At 42.1% G+C, this 19,485-nt stretch overlaps 1 protein-coding gene across 3 annotated transcripts in view; it reads left to right on the top strand.

Moving 5' to 3' along the window:
• Positions 1 to 19,485, top strand: part of SAMD11 (sterile alpha motif domain containing 11) — a 1,263,018-nt gene that overhangs the window by 1,033,412 nt on the left and 210,121 nt on the right. For 2 of the 3 annotated variants that reach the window (XM_044063099.1, XM_044063101.1), the window contains exons 8-9: positions 1,074 to 1,189; positions 1,461 to 1,542. In XM_044063099.1, the coding sequence (XP_043919034.1) occupies positions 1,074 to 1,189; positions 1,461 to 1,542 (198 nt within the window). The remainder of the gene's footprint in view (positions 1 to 1,073; positions 1,190 to 1,460; positions 1,543 to 19,485) is intronic. The other variant, XM_044063100.1, reaches the window with a different exon arrangement.

Genomic DNA, 19,485 nt, shown 5'->3' with positions numbered 1-19,485 from the left:
CCATTTAGTTTTGATCTAAGTGTTTCATCCTGATTTCACAGTAAATAAAGATTTTGTGCAGTTTCCATTCTACCTTATTGTTAAATTAACTGGATCTCAGTAATAGTTTGTCATCAATATAGATAGATGTTAGTAATTCAGGGATGCTGGTGATGATGTCATTTATGAATAGGGAAAACAGCGTTGGACCCAATGGCTTCATGAAAGAAAGGTGAGGCATGTTCAATATTTAAAAAAATGCAGTTATAAAATCGTGATTGTTCAGACAAAACTGAAACTGAAATTTGCTCTAAAATGTTATACAAACTTTTTTAGGGGGCTTTACTCCTGTGCAACCAACACCCCTGCTACTGTACGTATACTGATGACAACATTGTTCTAAGAAGAATTCGTCAAGGTACTATAGTCCCGATCTTCATAGATTTGCACAGTGTATCACTGAAAAGCCCTACTGATAGTCATTCCTTTTCTGTAACTGTGTAAATCTTATCGTAGCAGTGTATAATGCTGTAAGCATGCTGAGGACAGAGTGGAAGCTGCACTGTGAATCATTGAGGACTCCATTTATGTTAATGTGCCCTTACCGTGTGCGCGTGTGCTTATATTTTTTAATATTTTAGTAATGGTGCAGGGTTTGGAGAATGGTTTGCATTGTTGTGCAGAGTATGGAAAGACAACATTTGATTTTGGAATATTTAAAATGTTGGGGAACAGCACCAGTGGTAAGAGACATGTTGAAGATTAATGCAATATGGATGCCCTGTCTCTGGGCTACTGGGCTAGTTAGTAACTCTGATTTTCTTCTTGCCAATAATTTCTCGTAATAGCTGACAAGTACTGCATTTATTAAGAGAAGGTAGAATTGTCAGTACCGTCATTATGAACCCTACTTGTAGCTTTCAGAGTAGTTGCACTCTTTTTCCATGATGTGTTAAAGCTTTCCCTAGCTTTCATTTCTGGAATAATTCATACAGTCACGAATCTTTGGCCATAGCGTATTAATGAGCAAATCCTAAATGTGATCTAGTAGTAAAGTCCGTCTCTTATCAGTTTTGCACTGTTTCTTCAATCAGAGAGATGTCCCATCCTACCTCGTTGCTGTCGCCTCAGAACGCACCTCACATTGCACTTGGCCCCCACTTGAGGCCTCCTTTTTTGGGCATGCCTTCAGCTCTTTGCCAGACACCAGGTAAGCAAAATATCTTTTTCAACAGCCATCACTGAAGCCATGGTAAATAGAAATTTCTTAAACTCAAATATTTTCTAGTTCTGCTGTATTATCATGGATCTGTTTCACAAATGTTGATTATATGTATTTTATGGAGCATTCTAACATAGTTTGTTAATTAAATCTTTATGGCTGTCTACACTCTTACTAAATGGGTGATATGTTTTTTTTCCTATTAAGTCCCTTTGATAGGGAGTGTTGACATAAACAGTAATTTTTTGATGTTTCTAAGCAGGCTATGGATTTTTGCAGCCCGCCCAAGCTGAAATCTTTGCACGACAACAGGAGATGCTAAGGAAGCAGAATCTTGCAAGGTAATGTTTAGAAATGTAAAAGTAACATTTTTAATTTTACTTCAGAAAATAATATTCATGCCACTCTGTAGTGACAACTATTTAAAAGGGAAATGCATTTTTGTAAACATCTGATTTTCACCATATGAGTGCATATCTTCAACAGAGATTTTTAGAAAAAGCTCTAAGTACAGTGTGTGAGTAATAACTTCATGTAATCATAAGACAATGTTTTCTATACTTGCTATTTCCAACTTCTAAAATGCAGATTTATTTATAGTTTCTTTACATAAGCACAGCACTTATCTGCTGATTTATATGAGTTTCACCCATAAAGATTTGTTTTTGCTACTAAGGAGTGAAGCTATTTTTAATCGCAACTAGATTTGTTGTTTTGGTACGAAGAATGTGAAGCTGTTTTTGTTCACAAAAGTGAAGACATTTTGATTGCAATAAGATGTTTTACTACTGTTTTGTGTTTAATGTACAAATATTTCTTCTTACTACTGCTTGGTGTTTTAACTTAGCTTGAGTAGCTCAAAAGGCTATTCTTTCATATTTTTCTAACTTCTAAAATGCAAGCATTTTAATTGTTTTACATAAGTAAAAATGATGGTTATAGACTATGTAATGAATGGACTGTTACACACCGATCAATGGACTGTTACACACTGATCAGCAGCATGGGTGAAGAAATTGTCTCAAGTCACCATAGAAAAGCACATTATTAATTAGATAAACCCACTAGGCAGAAACACCATCTCCTGTGGGTGATTCAAATGTGCTGTCTGATCATGTGATTTGCTCCAGATCAGAAATTATGGACGTAGAAATTGGGGGAAACAAAGCCAGGACTGCATGGTGAAGCTGATTAGCAGCTCTTAACCTTTTCTAAACATCTTTATTAAATCCCATTTTAGACAGTGACATAGATTCACATGCATTAATAGAAGAGAAGACAAACCATAGTAACATTTTTCATGCAGTATACATATATGTTTTCTTAACAATTATCATTCACTCCTTCAGTTCTTTATTAATTGCCATCCACAACTGCTCTGGTTGATAAAAATATGCCTAACCTGTATGTAAAAGTAAAGTGCCTAAAAGAATTTTCACTACTTTTATCTTATTACCCATATCCATTCTCAAGAGATTCCATTTCCTCTGTTTTATGTTATGTATTGTTTAGTCTCTTCCCAAATATCCCTAGCTGCCATAACAGAATGCTTTTTAATCCAGACACGTAAGTGGTTATTATTGTGTCCCCATAAATATAAGTATCGCTGAACCAATTCTTGTTTGGGTACTTCGTTTACCATTGTATCTTCGTTAATTTTCATATCCATGAACAACTTGAAACTGTCTCAGAATGTTCCACAACATGTCCTTTTGTGAATAATCAGAGAGGAAAGATAATAGAATGGAAATAGGCCAAGAATTTATTTTGACTGCAGGCTACAAATTGCCTTCCCTGTCAAGTACTGATATCAGAGCACAGGCAAAGAGAAGGCAATAGGGGGATCCTAACTATAAGACCAACACTGGTAGAGTTTTTAGTGGAGTCTAGAACAGAAGCTGCTGTTAAAAAAGGAATAACTAGTAGGGCATATAAAATATTGCATGATAACTATAGGAATCAATCAGTGGATGTTAGAAAGGATTGGGAAGAGAGATTGGATAAGCAATTCACAAAGAAACAATAGGGGATATATGTATGTCCCCCAAATATACAATAAAGTCTAGACTGTTTAGGATCTTTGCTTGGATGTGTTTGCATAGGTAGTTTTATACCCCAAGCAGACACCAAAGAATTTATCCTCAGGTAAACTGCAAATGTTAGAGGTGTGATGGGGAAGAAAGAGGTAATTGGGAACATATTTTTTTGGAGTGTAACAAGTTGATAGACTTTAAAAATTCCCTGCAGACTGTTCCATTAGAAATACTGGGTGACCAAATTTGTGTAACTAAGGAAACTATTTTTCTGATCTGTGATATAGAATCGTAATTGCCTAGACATGCGTAAGGCCTTGCTGAGTTTAATTCTGGTGGCTGTAAAAAATCAATTACTAGAAAATGGAAATCAAACTCTAAACCAACTGTACCCGAAGTAGTAAATATAGTAACAGAGATAAAATATCTGGAAATGGGTCCTTTAGAAAAGGGTAGGAGCAAATGACAGAAAAAAGGGTAACTTTGAGCAACCTGTTTGTCCCTGGAGGAATGGTTCCAGCCCAGAATTTAGTAGTTTATTGGCCTTTTTGGGCTAATTTATATCTCTTTCATTTCCCTACTATAAAAAACACGTTTGCTTGGTTTTGCACACTGGGCAGTGCCGGTTAGCTACAGTTAAATTATTCCCGGCTCCACTAAGTCTCCTCTTCAGTTTTCCCTTGAAACTAGTCTAACTCTCAACCTAAGCACTCAAAAGGCATCTTACAGCCCAGCACTTGCTCAGATCTAATAGCAAGCACTAATATACCCTGACACTGATTGCCCAGCAGGGCAAGGCTTTATTCACCCCTCACCAACCAAGTGACTAAGCAGCTCACCCTACTATTCAGGCATGACCAAAGGGCAACTTCAGGTGCACTCTCCAGTCCAGCTGGTGAATCTGGATATCCTGCGGCAATGTTACAACTGCCTCATGGACACAGACAACCCTTTCCTCTTACCACAAAACACTAACATATGTGAGAGATGCAATTATACAGCCAAACTGGAAGCTAAGCTGTCTCCACCCAAGACTGGAACAGACAATCAAGAGGAGAAGCTTAACACTTGCACCACAACTCCAGCCGCACAGAGACCTACAAAAACAGCACTGGCAAAAAATACAAATAAATACACAAAATCATACTCGGAGGCTCTAAATAAAAACCTGCAAAAGCATCAGAGACCTCCAAAGCAGACACCCAAACAAGCTGCACTTCCCGTCACAAACCAGACAACACATAAAACACACAATCAGTGTGCCGCACAATCACAGCCCTTAAGGCGAAATAACATACCTAACACACTAGTAATAGGTGACTATAGTCAGGCACACTGATGTTCCACTCACTAGGCTGGACAAACAGAAGGTTACTGTAAGCTGCCTGTCGGGAGCCAGAATCCGCCACATAATACAAGCACTCGGGTCACTCCAGAACAAGTACAAATATGACTCTGTCATTGTTCATGTTGGTGTGAATGACCTGAGACGTACCTCCTTGGACTACATGAAAAGAGACATGGAAGAGCTCTCTGATCATGTAGCCCAGGCTGTTATGACCCTGACCCTGAGTAGCATCCTGCCCTCACCAAGAATGATACCTCAGTATAAAGAAAAAAATTATCAATTTCAACAATTGGCTAAGCTTCTGGTGTCATTCAAAGGGGATCCAGTGTCTGTCAGCCTGGGACGACATGCTCGACAAGCCACGTTGCTTCGCAAGAGACAACTTGCACCTGTCACCCCTAGGCTTTCGAATACAGGCCAAGGCTCTTGCTGACCCCATACTGCCTTTTTTAGGCAAGGCTCAAAAGTCAAACCCACCTCCGTAAACAGCACAATTAACAAAAAACTGAGGGTTATGTTACTCAATGACAGGAGTTTAAATCTGAAAATGCACGTGCTCGAAGCACTCCTCAGTATGGAGAACGTCGACATCTGTGCAGTAACTGAAACCTGGTTCAAGGCTCCACAGAGCACCCCAGCACTACCGGGCTACAACTCCTACCACACGTTTCGGCCACAGAACACAGACCAAAACTCAAAAGGAGGGGGCGTATCCATATTCATCAAGGATACCTACATCTCCAGGTTAGTGGCACAGCATGATACCTCTGAGATCATCCATGTGCAACTAACATCGAGCAAATCTGCAGTGCAAATTGTAGCCTGCTACAGATCACCCTCCATGACCCAGGACCACCACTCCACCTTTCTGGAGACACTGGAAAAAATGAAGGTCCTACTGAACACCCTGATATTGGGCAATTTCAATTACCCTACTGTTAACTGCGAAAACTACTCAAGTACAAATTCCCAGGCCCAGCGCTTCCTGGAATTCATTAACTCAAATGCCCTGGATCAGCTGGTAAACTCCCCTACCAGAGGTGAAAACATATTGGACCTGGTCATCACCAACATGGGCGACAGGTGTTCCACACAGGAGGTCAACCCGTCACTGGTTAGATCAGACCATAAACTAATCATAGGTTCATAGGTTATACTAGGCTATCTGCCCTAGGGCATTTATAAGCCTAGCCAGAGTGTGTTTGGCTTTCGCCACCCATTTTAAATTAATTTTGCTATGCCCTTTTTCGAGGTTAGTATACTGTGCCTTTGTCTAACAGTGACATAGAAGTGATACCCGAGGTAAACTTATGATCCCCCATCCACTCATCAAGATTCCTCTTGAAGAGAGTCAATGAGGGACTCTGCCTAACCTGGACTGGGATTTTATTCCAGTGTGAAGGGAGCCTCTGGGTTATGAATCTGTCCCTCCAGCATGTCCTATTTATTTCAGTGCTGAGGTTCAAGTCTCTCGATCGCGTAGCTCGATGGGATTTGGATTTTCTGAGGTGCAGCATGTCCATTAATTCCAGGTTGGACATGGCTTTATATGTCAGGCACAGATCGCCTCTGAGCAGGCGGTGTGCCACTGAGTAGAGCTGGAGTTTCTTTAACCGGGCAGCATATGGCATCTGTTTGAGCCCTTTGATCCTCTTGGTGAGGTACTTTTGGGGTCTTTCCAGTTGCTGCAGGTGTCTGGTAAGGTACATCCCAAAAGGGGCATTGTACTCAATTATGGGCCTGATGAGGGATGAGTAAAGAGGCACGATGACCTCCCCTGATCTAGATGTGAATCCCTTCATGATTAGGTGGGCTATATAAAAGTTTTTCTAACCACTTTGGCCACGTGGTTGTCAAATGAGAGATTGCTATCAACTTGGGTCCCCAGGTCCCTAATTACTTCTTACGTACTTAATGGATTACCACTTATGTGGTAATTTGTGGGCACTTTGTTTTTGCCAAAGGGGATGACTATACACTTTTTGGCATTTAGCTTGAGGCCATGGCTCTGGCACGAGTTGTCTGTTTCTATGAGGCCCTTTTGGAGGATGCTTGTGTCAGCTGGAGAGTCGATTATGGCACCCAGTTTGCAGTCAGCTGCAAACTTGGTCAGCCACAGTCCTTCCGTGTTGGCTTGTACCACTGAGAAATATATACCGAACAAGAGAGGTCCCAGGACTGAGCCTTGTGGGATGCCACTTGTAACTGGTTTGGAGTCTCACATGGCTCCAGCAATTCTAACCATGTGGGTTCTGTCCTTGAGCCAGTTTGCAACCCATCTAGTGACATAGGGGTTTATATTTAAGCTGGTGAGCTTATCTATAATGCCCGAGTGGGGTATTGTATCGAAGGCTTTTGCGAGGTCCAGTTAGGCTGTGTGGACCACCTTCCCCTCGTCAATGGCCTTGGTGACTGTTTCAAGGAAATCGACCAGGTTTAAGAGGCAGGATCTGCCCTTAACAAAGCCGAACTGGGTAGGATCCAGTATCTGTAGGTCCCCAATATCTTTATTTATAAGGTCCATGATGATCCTTTCCATAGCTTTGCAGACCAAGCTAGTCAGGCTTATGGGCGATAGTTTCCAGGATCCGTTGAGGCACCACCTTTGTGGAAAGGGACCACCGTTGCTGTACGCCACTCTTTGGGTACATATCCTGTAGTAAGGCTGAGACTGAACAGTAGTTTTATGTTTGGGTTTAGCTCTTCTTGGAGTTCATGTAGGACGCAGCCCGGGACACCGTCTGGTCCCATTGATGCTGTGTTTTTTGCTTTGGAGAGGGCGGCTGTTACCTGAGCATCTGAGATGTCAGGGGGCAGCACTCTGCTGGGATAGATATTGGCTCTTTTGGTGGGGAGGGGGGGGGAGAAGTTTGTGCTGAACCTGTCAGCTAGGATGTTGGCAATGTCTGTGGTTTTGGTGTATTTTTTGTCATTTTGGACTAATTCTGAGCATATCTGGGAATTCCCACCCAGGTTCCTAACATAACTAAAGAAAGCCTTGTGATTATCCTTAGTGTCCTGTGCAATTTTTCTCTCAAAGCTGGCCTTAGACGATTTTATGAGTGCCCGTAGTTTTTTGCTAATACTGATCAGAAATGCCTTCCCTTTTTGGGATTTTGCTCTATCATGTAGTAGCTTCCTCCTTCTATTGTATAGTTTGTTTATGGCTGGGGTACACCAGACAAGATGTCTGCCTTTGTAGGATTGGGTCTTGGTTTTATTTGGGATTGCATGATCCATGCATTCCTGAAGGTGTTCATAGAATGCGTTTATAAAGGATTCTGCGGTCTGGGCCGTATTTTCCATAGGCCCGGGGGCTTTGAAGTATTCCACCTCGGTTTTGAGGAGTGTGAAATTTGCTTTAGAGAAGTTTTTCACTGTGGTTTTCTGGGCAGTGGGTGGGGTCGGGATGTGAATATCCAGTGAGATTAGTTTATGGTCTGATCTTACCAGTGAGGGATACACTTCTGGTCTGGAGCATAGAGTCCCCATGTTGGTGATGATCAGTTCCAGTATGTTTTCCCCTCTTGTGGGAGTGGTAACAAGTTGTTCCATAGCATTTGAGTTTATAAATTCTAGGAACCTTTGGGCTAGGGTGTTGGAGCTAGAGTAATGCTCCCAGTCTATGTTTGGGTAGTTGAAGTCGCCCAATATAATGGTGTTTGGAGAGACCTTCATATTTTCCAGTGTTCTCAGGAAGGCCGAGTGGAGTTCCTGGGTTTGGGAGGGTGGTCTGTAGCAGGCTATAAACTGGAAGGCAGTTTTACCCACTGTTAGTTGCACATGGATAGTCTCTGATGCTTCGTGCTGTGCCACCAACCCGGAGGTGTGGGTATCTTTGACGAATATTGATACTCCCCCTCCTTTTGTGGTTCGGTCCAAGTTTTGGGGCCGAAAAGCATGGTAGGAGGTATAACCTGGTAGTGCTGGGGTGCTCTCGGGAGCCTTGAACCATGTTTCTGTTACTGCACAAATATCAATGTTCTCCATGCTAAGGAGAATTTCGAGTGCATGCATCTTGAGGTTTAGACTTCTGGTGTTGAGTAGCACTACTCTTAGTTTCTTATCCCTTGTGATACCTATGGAGGTGGGTTTGTCTTTTGAGCCTTGCCTAAAAAAGGCACTATGGGCGTAGCAAGAGCCTTTGCCAATATCCGAAAGCCCAGGGGTGATAGGTGTAAGCCGTCCCTAGCGAATCATCGTGGCTGTCCACACCCCATCACCACCCCCAACTAAGGAAACCACAGTAAAAAAACTTTCTAAAGCAAACTTCACCTTACTTAAGACAGAGGTGGTAAGTTTCACAGCCCCCAAGCTAAAGGATAACACTGCCCAAGATGCAGAAACCTTTACAAATGCACTCTGTGAGCACCTACAAGGATGCATGGATTGTGCCATCCCTAGCAAAACCAAGACTCACTCCTCTAAGAGAATGAAACCAGTCTGGTAGACCCCTGCAATAAACAGGCTATACAGTAAAAGGAGGAAACTAGTTCAGAAAAAAAGCAAATCCCAAGAAGGAAATACATCCCTGATCAGTATCAGAAAGAAACTAAGGTCCCTCATGTAATCATCCAAGGCTAACTTTGATAGAAAAATAGCCAAGGATTCAAAATATAACCACAAAGTCTTCTTTAGCAATGTTAAGAATCTAAGTGGCAACTGACAGATATGCACTGAACTAGTGCAAAACAGCACAAAATATACTGAACCTACTGATATTGCCAACATCCTGGCAGATAGATTCAGTGCAAACTTCACCCTCCTCTCACCTCCAAAAGGGCCCACAACAATACCGGAAAAGTTTAGTGTCCCAAAAATCATAGACGCACAGGTGAAAACAACCCCTTCAAAAGCCAAAAATACAGCATCAATGGGACCAGATGGTGTCCCAGGCTGCATCTTGCACGAACTACAGAATGAACTTAACCCCTCACCTAAACATGCTGTTCAACCTCAGCCTCTCCACAGGCTACGTGCCCATAGAATGGAGCACAGCAACAGTTATTCCTCTCCACAGAGGAAGAGCCACAACTGACCCTGGTAACTATCACCCCATAAGCCTGACTAGCCTGGTCTGCAAGGCTATGGAGCGCATCATCATGGAACTCATTAACAAACACATTGGGAACCTCCAAACACTTGACCCAACCCAGTTCAGCTTTGTTAAGGGCAGGTCGTGCCTACTACACCTGGCTGACTTCTTCAAGACAGTCACCAAGGCCATAGACAAGGGAAAGGTGGTTCACACAGCCTACCTAGACCTCGCCAAGGCTTTTGACACCATTACCCACTCGGGTATTACAGAAAAACTCACCAGCCTGAACATAAACCCCTACGTCACAAGCTGGGTTGCCAACTGGCTTACAGACAGAACTCACACGGTAAAAATAGCTGGCTCCAGTCCGACTCTAAACCAGTCACAAGTGGTGTCCCACAAGGCTCGGTCCTGGGACCCCTACTGCTCGGTATATACTTCTCAGAAGTACAGGCAAACACAGGAGGACTATGGCTAACCAAGTTTGCCAATGACTGCAAACTGGGAGCCATAATTGACTCTCCGGCTGACAAGGACATCCTCCAAAAGGGCCTTACTGAGACAGACACCTGGTGTTAAAGTCATGGTCTCAAGCTAAATGCCAAAAAATGCATAGTCATCCCGTTTTGGAAAAACAAAACACCTATGAATTACCACATAGGTGGCAGCTCCCTTAATACAGAAGAGGTAATAAGAGATCTGGGGGCCCAGGTAGATAGTAAGCTCTCCTTTGACAATCATATTGCCAAAGTAGTTAGGAAATCCTTCTATGTGGCCCATCTAATTACTAAAGGGTTCACATCTAAAAGTAAAGAGGTTATAGTGCCCCTCTACTCGTCACTCATTAGACCCATCATAGAGTACAAAGCCCCATTTGGGATGTACCTCACAAGCCACTTCCAACAGCTGGAAAGACCACAAAAGTACCTCACCAAGAGGATTACTGGCCTCAAACATATGTCCTTTGCAGCCCGACTGAAAAAGATCTGGCTGTACTCAGTGGCATATCGCTTACTCAGAGGTGATTTCTGCCTGACTTACAAAGCCATGTCCAACTCAGAACTGATGGACATGCCCCACCTAAAGAAATCCACAGAGACTCCCCATGCTTTGGAACAAAATTCCAAATTACATCAGGCAGAGTCCCTCTAACAGTCTTCAAGAGAAACCTTGACGAGTGGATGGGTAACAGAAAATACACCCCTGGGATCAGTTCATTGGCTCTGCATGACAGAGGATCAGTTAATTAATCAATGGGGTGGCGAAAGCCGACAAACTCTGGCTAGGCTTATAAATGCCCTTGGGCAGATAGTCTAGTACCTACCTATGAACCTATGAATGGAAAATGTGGGATAAATACATGCAGAATAATGTTTTGGAGAAGGAATGAGGTTTAAGGGAAGGCAGGAATTGAATTAGCTATGAAATGTTTGGTTAGCAATGGCTGGATAGATTTTTAAGTGATGCATAATGTTTGCAACCAAAAACATGTCAATGTGCTTTGTTTTCATTTAAATAAATGCACAATTGCCTGTATCATAAGTGATAATTTAATAAAGACGTTCATTATTAAAAAATGTCCTTTTCTGAATTTCTCAAATAGGTTCATAGATGTGTACTAAGCTAATGGACTTTTTAAGCCTAGTCATGCATTCCAAGTCTGGCAAGTTCTGCTCTCTCTGTAAGTGTAAGCAGGGGCTTCGGAGTTTAAATATTTACAAGCAGGGGCATGGGAGATGTACTATGTACAGACTGCCTGTGTCCATTAGAGATATTGGTACTAAACTAGAGATGAATTTCCTGTTCCCCATCCAGTTGTCCAAGTTACCCTTGAATTGGTTTAGGGAGGAACTCTACTTCATGTGGATGGGGACCCTGTTCCAGAGAAGGGGTAGTCCCTGGGGTGCATACCTGTCTCTCCAGATGGTACTGTTTATATCACAAGCAAGGTTTAAGTCTTTAGAATAGGTAATTTTGGTGCTGTTTGTTTTGCAGATATGCAGGAGGTCTGTTAGGATGGGGTCCAACAATGCCTTGTATGCTAGGCAGAAATCTCCCCTCAACAGCCTGTAGGAGACAGAATACAGTGATAGGGCTTTGAGGTTCTCTGCTTAGGACATGTTACTTATACCCCACATCCTTTTAGTGTGTAATCCAGTTGCTGGATATGCCTGGTTAGTTATGTATCAAAGTGGACATTGTACTCAATGATATGTCTGATGAATGGCAAATACAGTGGAACAATGATGACACTGGACCTAGATGCATTACCTTTGTTCATAAGTTGCACAATATAAAGTATTTTCCTCACTGCTGTAGCTACATGATAGTCAAAGGCTAGATTACTGTCTTACGTGTGTCCCCAAGTCCCTGACTAATGGGATGACTGTTAAAGGTGTGTTGTTAATATGATGTTTACCAAGGGTGGATGACTTGAGGCCACGGTGGTGCAGCGGTTAGCATTGTCGCCTCACAGCAAGAGGTTCTCCCATTCGATTCTCAGCTGGAGCGCATTCTGTGTGTCCAGTCTGCATGTCCTCCCCGCGGTCGAGTGAAGTTAAAGACATGCAGGTAGGTGCGTGCATGAATGGGTGTGCCTTCTTTGAAGGTTGGGTGTTGGGCTGGCAACTCGGCACCGTAAAAATCCACTGCCAATCATTAGCAGACCGGAGTTCTGCTGTGGCAACCCCTAACTGGAAAAAGCCAAAAGACAAGACCAAGGGTGGATGACTTCCTGAATGATACCATTGTTTTGGTTCATGTCTTTGACACCAGTTATTTGTCTGTGTCAACACCTCCAGGAGAACATTAGTATTATTAGCATCATCATCCACCCTCTTTTTCCCATTTTCTGCATAGTGTCAGGGTGTCATGTCAACTGTCACCATCTCTCTCGATTTAGTGCCACCCTCCTACCTTCTTTGACACTCATACCTGACTCATTGGCTTTCTCTCACACAGTCCATTCATCATTTTGCTGAATGCCCTCGTTTCCTCTTCCCTTCTTCCTGTCTATCTGAAACCTTCTTCACCAGGTTGTCTTCTGCTTTTCTGCACATGTGCCCAAACCATGCTAATCTGTCCTGTTTAACATTCTCTGCAATTGGAGTTACTTTGACAATTACTCTGATGTCCTCATTTCTTTGTCTGTGCCATTGATATACATCCTACCAGCCATCTCAGGCACTTCATCCCCATCACCTCTAGCTTCCTCACCACTCTGTCTTTATTGAGCAGGTTTCTGTACCAGACAGTAGTTCTGGTTACACCACTGTTTTGTAGAGCTTACTTTTCAGCAGCTTTGGCATTCTTCTGTGATACACGACCCTCTGATATTCTGTGCCACTTGGCTGCGGCCCCTCTGATTCTAGCTTTGACCTCCTCATTAGACATCTCTTTTCCTCAACTAGCCCTCCCTGATACATGACGCTCTTAATCTGTTCCACTGTTTTCCTTTCTATCTTCTTCAGATGTTCTCCATTTGCTGCCATTACAACTGTATCTGTACTCATTTTCATCCCATGTGCCTTCAGTTTTGCATTCTATTCTCCTATCCTTTGCTGAAGTTCTTGCTCAGATTCTGCCTGTAATGACACATTGTCTGGATAGAGCAACTCTGTTGATCTGTCCCCTCTGACCTGTTTGCTAATGTAGTCCATCACCAGTATGAATAGTGGTGATCTCACATCTGAACCCTGATGCACACCCACTCTCACTGGGAACCCCTCTGTGAGTCTGAACACTGTTCGTACTAGAGTCATTGGGTCATTGTATGTAGAACGCAGTAATTCTGCCAATGTCTCTGGGATTCCAGCCATCGCAGGACTGGTCAAGTCAGCTTTCTTGGGACCTTATTATATGCTTTCTCCAAATGTAGGAATGCCCAACTGGACTCTTTCCTCATCTCTAGCTTCTTCTCAACTATCTGTCTCACTGCAAACATCAGGTCGGTAGTACTTCATCCTCAGCTAAAACTGACTTGCTCATCTCCCATCTTACTTCCTATTACTCTGCATATTCGTTTTTTAGTCACCCTCTCCAGAACTTTCATGCAGTGTGACAGGAGTTTGATACCTCTGTAATGCCCACAGTTGTGGACGTCCCTTTTATTCTTGTACAGTGGCACTAGTATGCTTATTCACCAGTCATCTGGTATATGCCTTTCACTCTGTACTGCTATGAGTACCCTCAGGAGCCATTTCTCCCCTATGTCACCCAACATCTTGATCATATCTGCTGTGACCTTTTCTGAGCCTGTTGGTTTCCCTGACTTCATTTTGAGCTTCTGTAGCTCTAAGGAATATAAAAATGTCATGTAAATAAATAAAATTCAAAATAATAATATCTGCAAATAAGGCTAACTTTTCTTGACTACCATAACAATTATCCTTGAATTTTTGAGTCTTTTATTTTCTTTGCTAGTGGCTCTAAATATAAAGCAAAGAACAAAGGAAAAAAGACAGTCCTGCCTAGTTCTTCTGTTGAAATACATCTGGTTGGAGAGGAAGCCTCCCACCTTAATTCTTGCCTGTAATCCATCTATATCCTCCTATTTAACCTGTCCTGTCAGGGAATGCAAATGCCACCATTGCCGTACTCTAAAATCCCACCTGGTTCTTTTCTTTTTATGCAATCATTTCTACAGAACAAAGTAGAATAAGATTGATGTTATTTGCATTACATGTTGGTCTATGTTGCTACTGATGTAGGTCGTGCTAAAATACTATCCAATCTGTATTTCATTTGTTACATTTAATTTCTATATTCTTCAAAGTTACAGAACCTCAAACTTAAAACTCCCTGTAACCTGCAGCTCTATAGAGAATTATACAATCTGAGTAAAAAACAAGTTAACCTAGATAAAAAACAATATTATAGCCATCTACAACTTCAACACAAAAATTACCCATGTAAAGTTTGGACATCAGTACATAACCTAGTACATCTAGGCTCATATAAGGAACCAAGCCTTTCTCATAATAACTGTCCAGTAGAAATTGCTAGCTTGTTCAATACTTATAGAAAGTACTGTCTCCATAACTAATAATGCTTCACCCCATCCAGTGCTCCCCCCCACAGTAATATGCAATTCTAATATTTCTGTGATCAACAGGTTAGACAAAAACCAACATTCTGCATACAGCACACATTACCACTTTATTTACTGGCCCCCTATCACAAAACTTCCATAACTGAACCTAATTCACCCTCTGTATCCATTACATGCAACTTCTGCATCGTTCATGTCTCTACAACAGTGATAAAAACTATCCATCTGTGTGTGTGTGTGTGTGTGTGTGTGTGTGTGTGTGTGTGTGTGTGTGTGTGTGTGTGTGTGTGTGTGTGTCTGCGTGTGTGTGTGTCTGTGTCTGGTTCTGTGCCATTTGGTTGAAAATACAAAATGTTGAAAACCTATTTAACAAAAGAGGCAAACCCTTGGCTTCTACCATGTGGGGGACTGCCACTTTTCCACCCCCCGTAATTATACATACCAACACAGGATCACGTAACAGTGGAGGAATTGCAAATTCCATTTTCAGTAATTTGATTTTTGACATTTTTTGTTTTCAGTCAAGTAGCATGGAACCTTACACAAACACACACACACACACAAACACACACACACACACACACACACACACACACACACACACACACACACACACACACACACACACACACACACACACACACACACACACACACACACACACACACACACACACACATATGGATCTACTTTCATATATCAAAAGACCACAATCTCGAACGTTATTTTTGTGAGACAAAAATAACGAAAATTAAAATCCCGAATCATGCACTTTTTCAAAGGACAAGTAAACACTTGCCCAAAACTATAAAATACACACCGTACCATTTGAAACCTACCTAGAATGGGGGCTACACCTCCCACACCACCTAACTATATATACCAACTCTGGGATCACACCACAGTACAGTGGGGAAGAGGGCATATTTCCCCATGATGTGCAAGTGTTTATATATAGAGAGTGAGAGAGGTCTACTATCATTTGTCAAAAGCTCATTATTTCGACAAAGAAAAGTACGACCCCATTTATGTGAAAGTGCACTTTTGCAAATACAGGTTCACCGAACCAGTAATAACAACAAAAAGAAACACTGCTGCTTCGAAGCACACTACAGTGGGGATAAGGGAATATACCTGTTTCCCCAATGTAGTACAATCTAGTAGTTAGTATATATAAAATAGCGGGGGTGGGGAGTGCAGGAGGGGGGGGCTTGCCCCCTGCAAAACTGCCTTTGTAGTGTGTCATTTTGTGTTTTTATTACCAGTTCTGTGAACCGGTATTCGCAAAAGTGCACTTTCGTTTAAGTGCACTTTCACGTAAATGGGGTTGTACTTTTGTTTGTCGAAATAATGGGCTTTCGACAAAGAAAAGTAGACCCAGACATGTGTATATATATATATATATATATATATATATATATATATATATATAGATATATATATATATATATATATATATATATATATATATATATGTGTGTGTGTGTGTGTGTGTGTGTATAAAATTCACAGGAACAACACCACTCAAGATGACGGAATAGGTTTTAATATTTAATGGCTAAAACTACATCCACTACACCATTTGCAATGCAGTTTCACTGCTCTCCATAGCTTCCTCAGAGCTCCTCTCTTCTTCCATAATGTACCACTCTCAACTAGCTTTCCAGATCTTGTTGAAGGTTGTTCTCACTATCCAGTTTGGTCAAGTGTCCTTTAATTGTCAAAAGTCTCAGTTACCTCCTCCAATGTTATAAAAAAGGGTAGATATTTCTTTCAATCTCTGTCTTTCTGCTTTCCTCTCTAAGTACAGCTCTATAGATCTGTACTGGAATTTTTTTGATATTGCAGTTAGTCTTCATATCTGCTACCATGGAGAAAGGTAAGGCCTCTGGTTTTAAAAAGTGCAAGCAAATTTGTGATAAAATCCAGCACAAAGCCCCATGTGAACTTTGTGTGGTGTGTCTTGAGGTCGGGCATCTGAATTCTGAGTGATTAATCTATAGAAACGTTAATTGCAGGACTCTGCTGGATAGGTGAAACAAGTTTATTTTGAAAGGCCTTTTGAAGGGGGATATTTTATTTTACTTATTTGTTTACCAGTTAAATCTATTGGACAAGCTGTCCCTTTTCAGGGGTGACCCGGGAGCACTGTATGGTTAAGTCACGTGATCAGAGTCACACAGCAGGCAAATGAAGGTGGAAGAAATCAAGTCCTGTGTCCTACACACAGGAAGAGGCTCATTAGGTGGGAGGGTGGCCTAATGGTTAAGGTGTTTGCCTTACAAACACAAGGTGCAGGGTTTGAATCTCACAAGGGATAATTGGCTAGGCTTAAAATGGCTCACAAGGGCAGTTAACCTAGTACTAACCTATATTCATGTTCATGTTCATTAATAGTTCAGAGCTTTATAGGTTCCTAGGTAGGTACTAGGCTGTCTGCCCAAGGGCCTACTTAAGCCTAGCCAACAAGGTTCCCTGGCTTACACCACCCAAGAAAGTTATTTTCCTGTGCCACTGTCGAGCTGAGACACAAAAGTGATCCCTGGGGTGTATTTCCTATTTCCCATCCACTCATCAAGATTTTCCTTGAAGAGTGCTAATGAGGAACTTTGCTTGACATAGATGGGTAGCCTGTTCCAGAGTATGAAAAGTCTCTGGGACAGGAATCTATCCCTCCAGCATGTCCTGTTTATTGTGGTGACAAGGCTTAGGTCCCTAGAGAGTGTAGCTCGGAGGGATTGGGATTTCTTTAGGTGTAGCATGTCCAACAGCTCTGGGTTTGACATAGCTTTATATGTTAGGCAGAGATCACCTCGGAGTAGGCAATATGCTACGGAGTAAAGCTGGATTTCTTTGAGATGGTCAGTGTAGGGCATCTGTTTGAGGCCAGTAATCCTCTTTGTGAGGTACTTCTGTGGCCTTTCCAACTGCTGCAGATGTCTTGTGAGGTACATTCCAAAAGGGGCGTTGTACTCCATAATGGATCTAATGAGTGTCGAGTAGAGGGGAACAATGACCTCTTTTTTCCTGGTTGAGAATCCTTTTATAGTCCTCTGCTCAAACTGTCAGACTCTTAAGGAGATAGAAAAAAATAAGCCTAGTGACAAGGACAGGGCTGACCAGACAGAGGAAAGAAAGACAAAATAAAAATGGAGGCTTGAGAATTATATTCTAGAGATGTTATCTCCCATCAAGATACCTTGGGTAATAGTCTCCCCTCCCCCCATGCAGGACCATTAGCTACAATCACTCCTATGTACTATGCATTTTCTCCAAAGCAGGATTCCATCGTCCCAATGGACTGTGCCCAGAGGAGAAGAATGGGTGACTTCAGAGCAGGAGTTTTTGAGGTTCCATTTGTCCCATCCCACTTTGGCTGCATCCGTTCCTTAAGGTCCCTGCAGAGCCCCATACTTTTGAATTGGGACAAGATGATGATATGTTTGTGAAGGCTGAGCTTCAACTTGGTGTTATCTTGGCTTCTTCACTGTTAAGGTTTTTACAAGAAAAAGCCCTTGGCTCTTCCATGTTAGTTCCTACTCTGAGCCTGGTTCCAGCACCAGGAGTATTGGAAACAGTTTGAGATCCCATGCCAAAGTTCTCAGCACTTATTTTATTTATTTATTTATTAATTTCCAGTTTGATTACCAGGGAAGTCCACTGGGCCTAGAAAGCCCGTTTTCAGTGGAGGCCCAGGGAGAAAAGCTCCATGAAACAGATTACAGTAAAGATAGCAGTCCAATAAAAATAGGGTACAACTACAAATACATATCAATTAATAAAAAGTGTGAGTAATATTGCCTATAATGGGAAAAATATTGTGCAGATACATTTTAAGAAATTCACACAGTTAAAGTCAAAGTCAAAAGCTATTTACAGAGTGTGAGAGACCATATGGGAATTAGCTATAGAAGGTTATAGCCAGCTAGAAGATGCTTAGGAACTCGGAAGTGTACCCTCCCAGGGGCTTTTGTTAAAGAGTTCTAGGTAAGGAGAATGCAGTTACATTCCATTTGGAGGAGAGGTAGGTGTAAAGCTGTGTTTTGAAGTTGTATTTGACATTGTCCTTAGTGCGGAAGGGAGAGGGTTCCATTTCTTACCTAAGGAGAGGAGAGGACAAGTTGTCCAGCAGGATATTTCGGTTTGTAGATAGTAATCAAGTTTTGGTGTTCAGATCTGGGAGTTCTATTTGGGGTGTATGGGGGAAGGATGTTGGTTAGAGCTGGGCATTTGGATGGATTAAATATTAGACTATGTGCTGTAGTGAGCTGGAGGAAGTCCATGTACTTGTCTTCCTTGGTTTCAATGCCCACATATCAGCCCTGACTCTGCCAACTCTGACCATTACAAGGCCTGAAAGGATCAGCGCCAGTGGCTCGATGCTAACACTGGTCCTGACTTTTTCTGGCTCATTGTGAATGTTGACACTCTCAGCAATTGATTCATCTGTACTGAAGTCTGCCTTATGGCCCAGATGACAGAATGGTCAGTGCCAATAGTTTTCTCCTATGGCAGACAATTCTTTGCAGAGGAGATTGGCTCAGATCTTCCAGCAAGAACATGCACTTGCTGCACTGGTTCAGTCCTAAAATATTATTGAAGCAGAACTTCCTCATCCATCTTGCCCTTGCAGAACAGAGGACCTCAAGAGACACAGGAGACACCCCATGCCTAAGCCATCCCAGTTCTACGTTGCCTTCTCCACAATAGAACATGGACAAATCCTCTCTCAAGCCCACCTAAGAAAAGACTGTTCAAGAGGAAGCATGGACTGCACAGCTTGCATGGCTGGCCATTATACCAAACAGTTAGCTC

This window comes from Protopterus annectens, chromosome 2.part1 (assembly GCF_019279795.1).
Source record: "Protopterus annectens isolate FY-2018-M chromosome 2.part1, PAN1.0, whole genome shotgun sequence".
In the NCBI taxonomy this organism is placed as follows: Eukaryota; Metazoa; Chordata; order Ceratodontiformes; family Protopteridae; genus Protopterus; species Protopterus annectens.
This window is presented reverse-complemented; position numbering and strand designations above follow the sequence as displayed.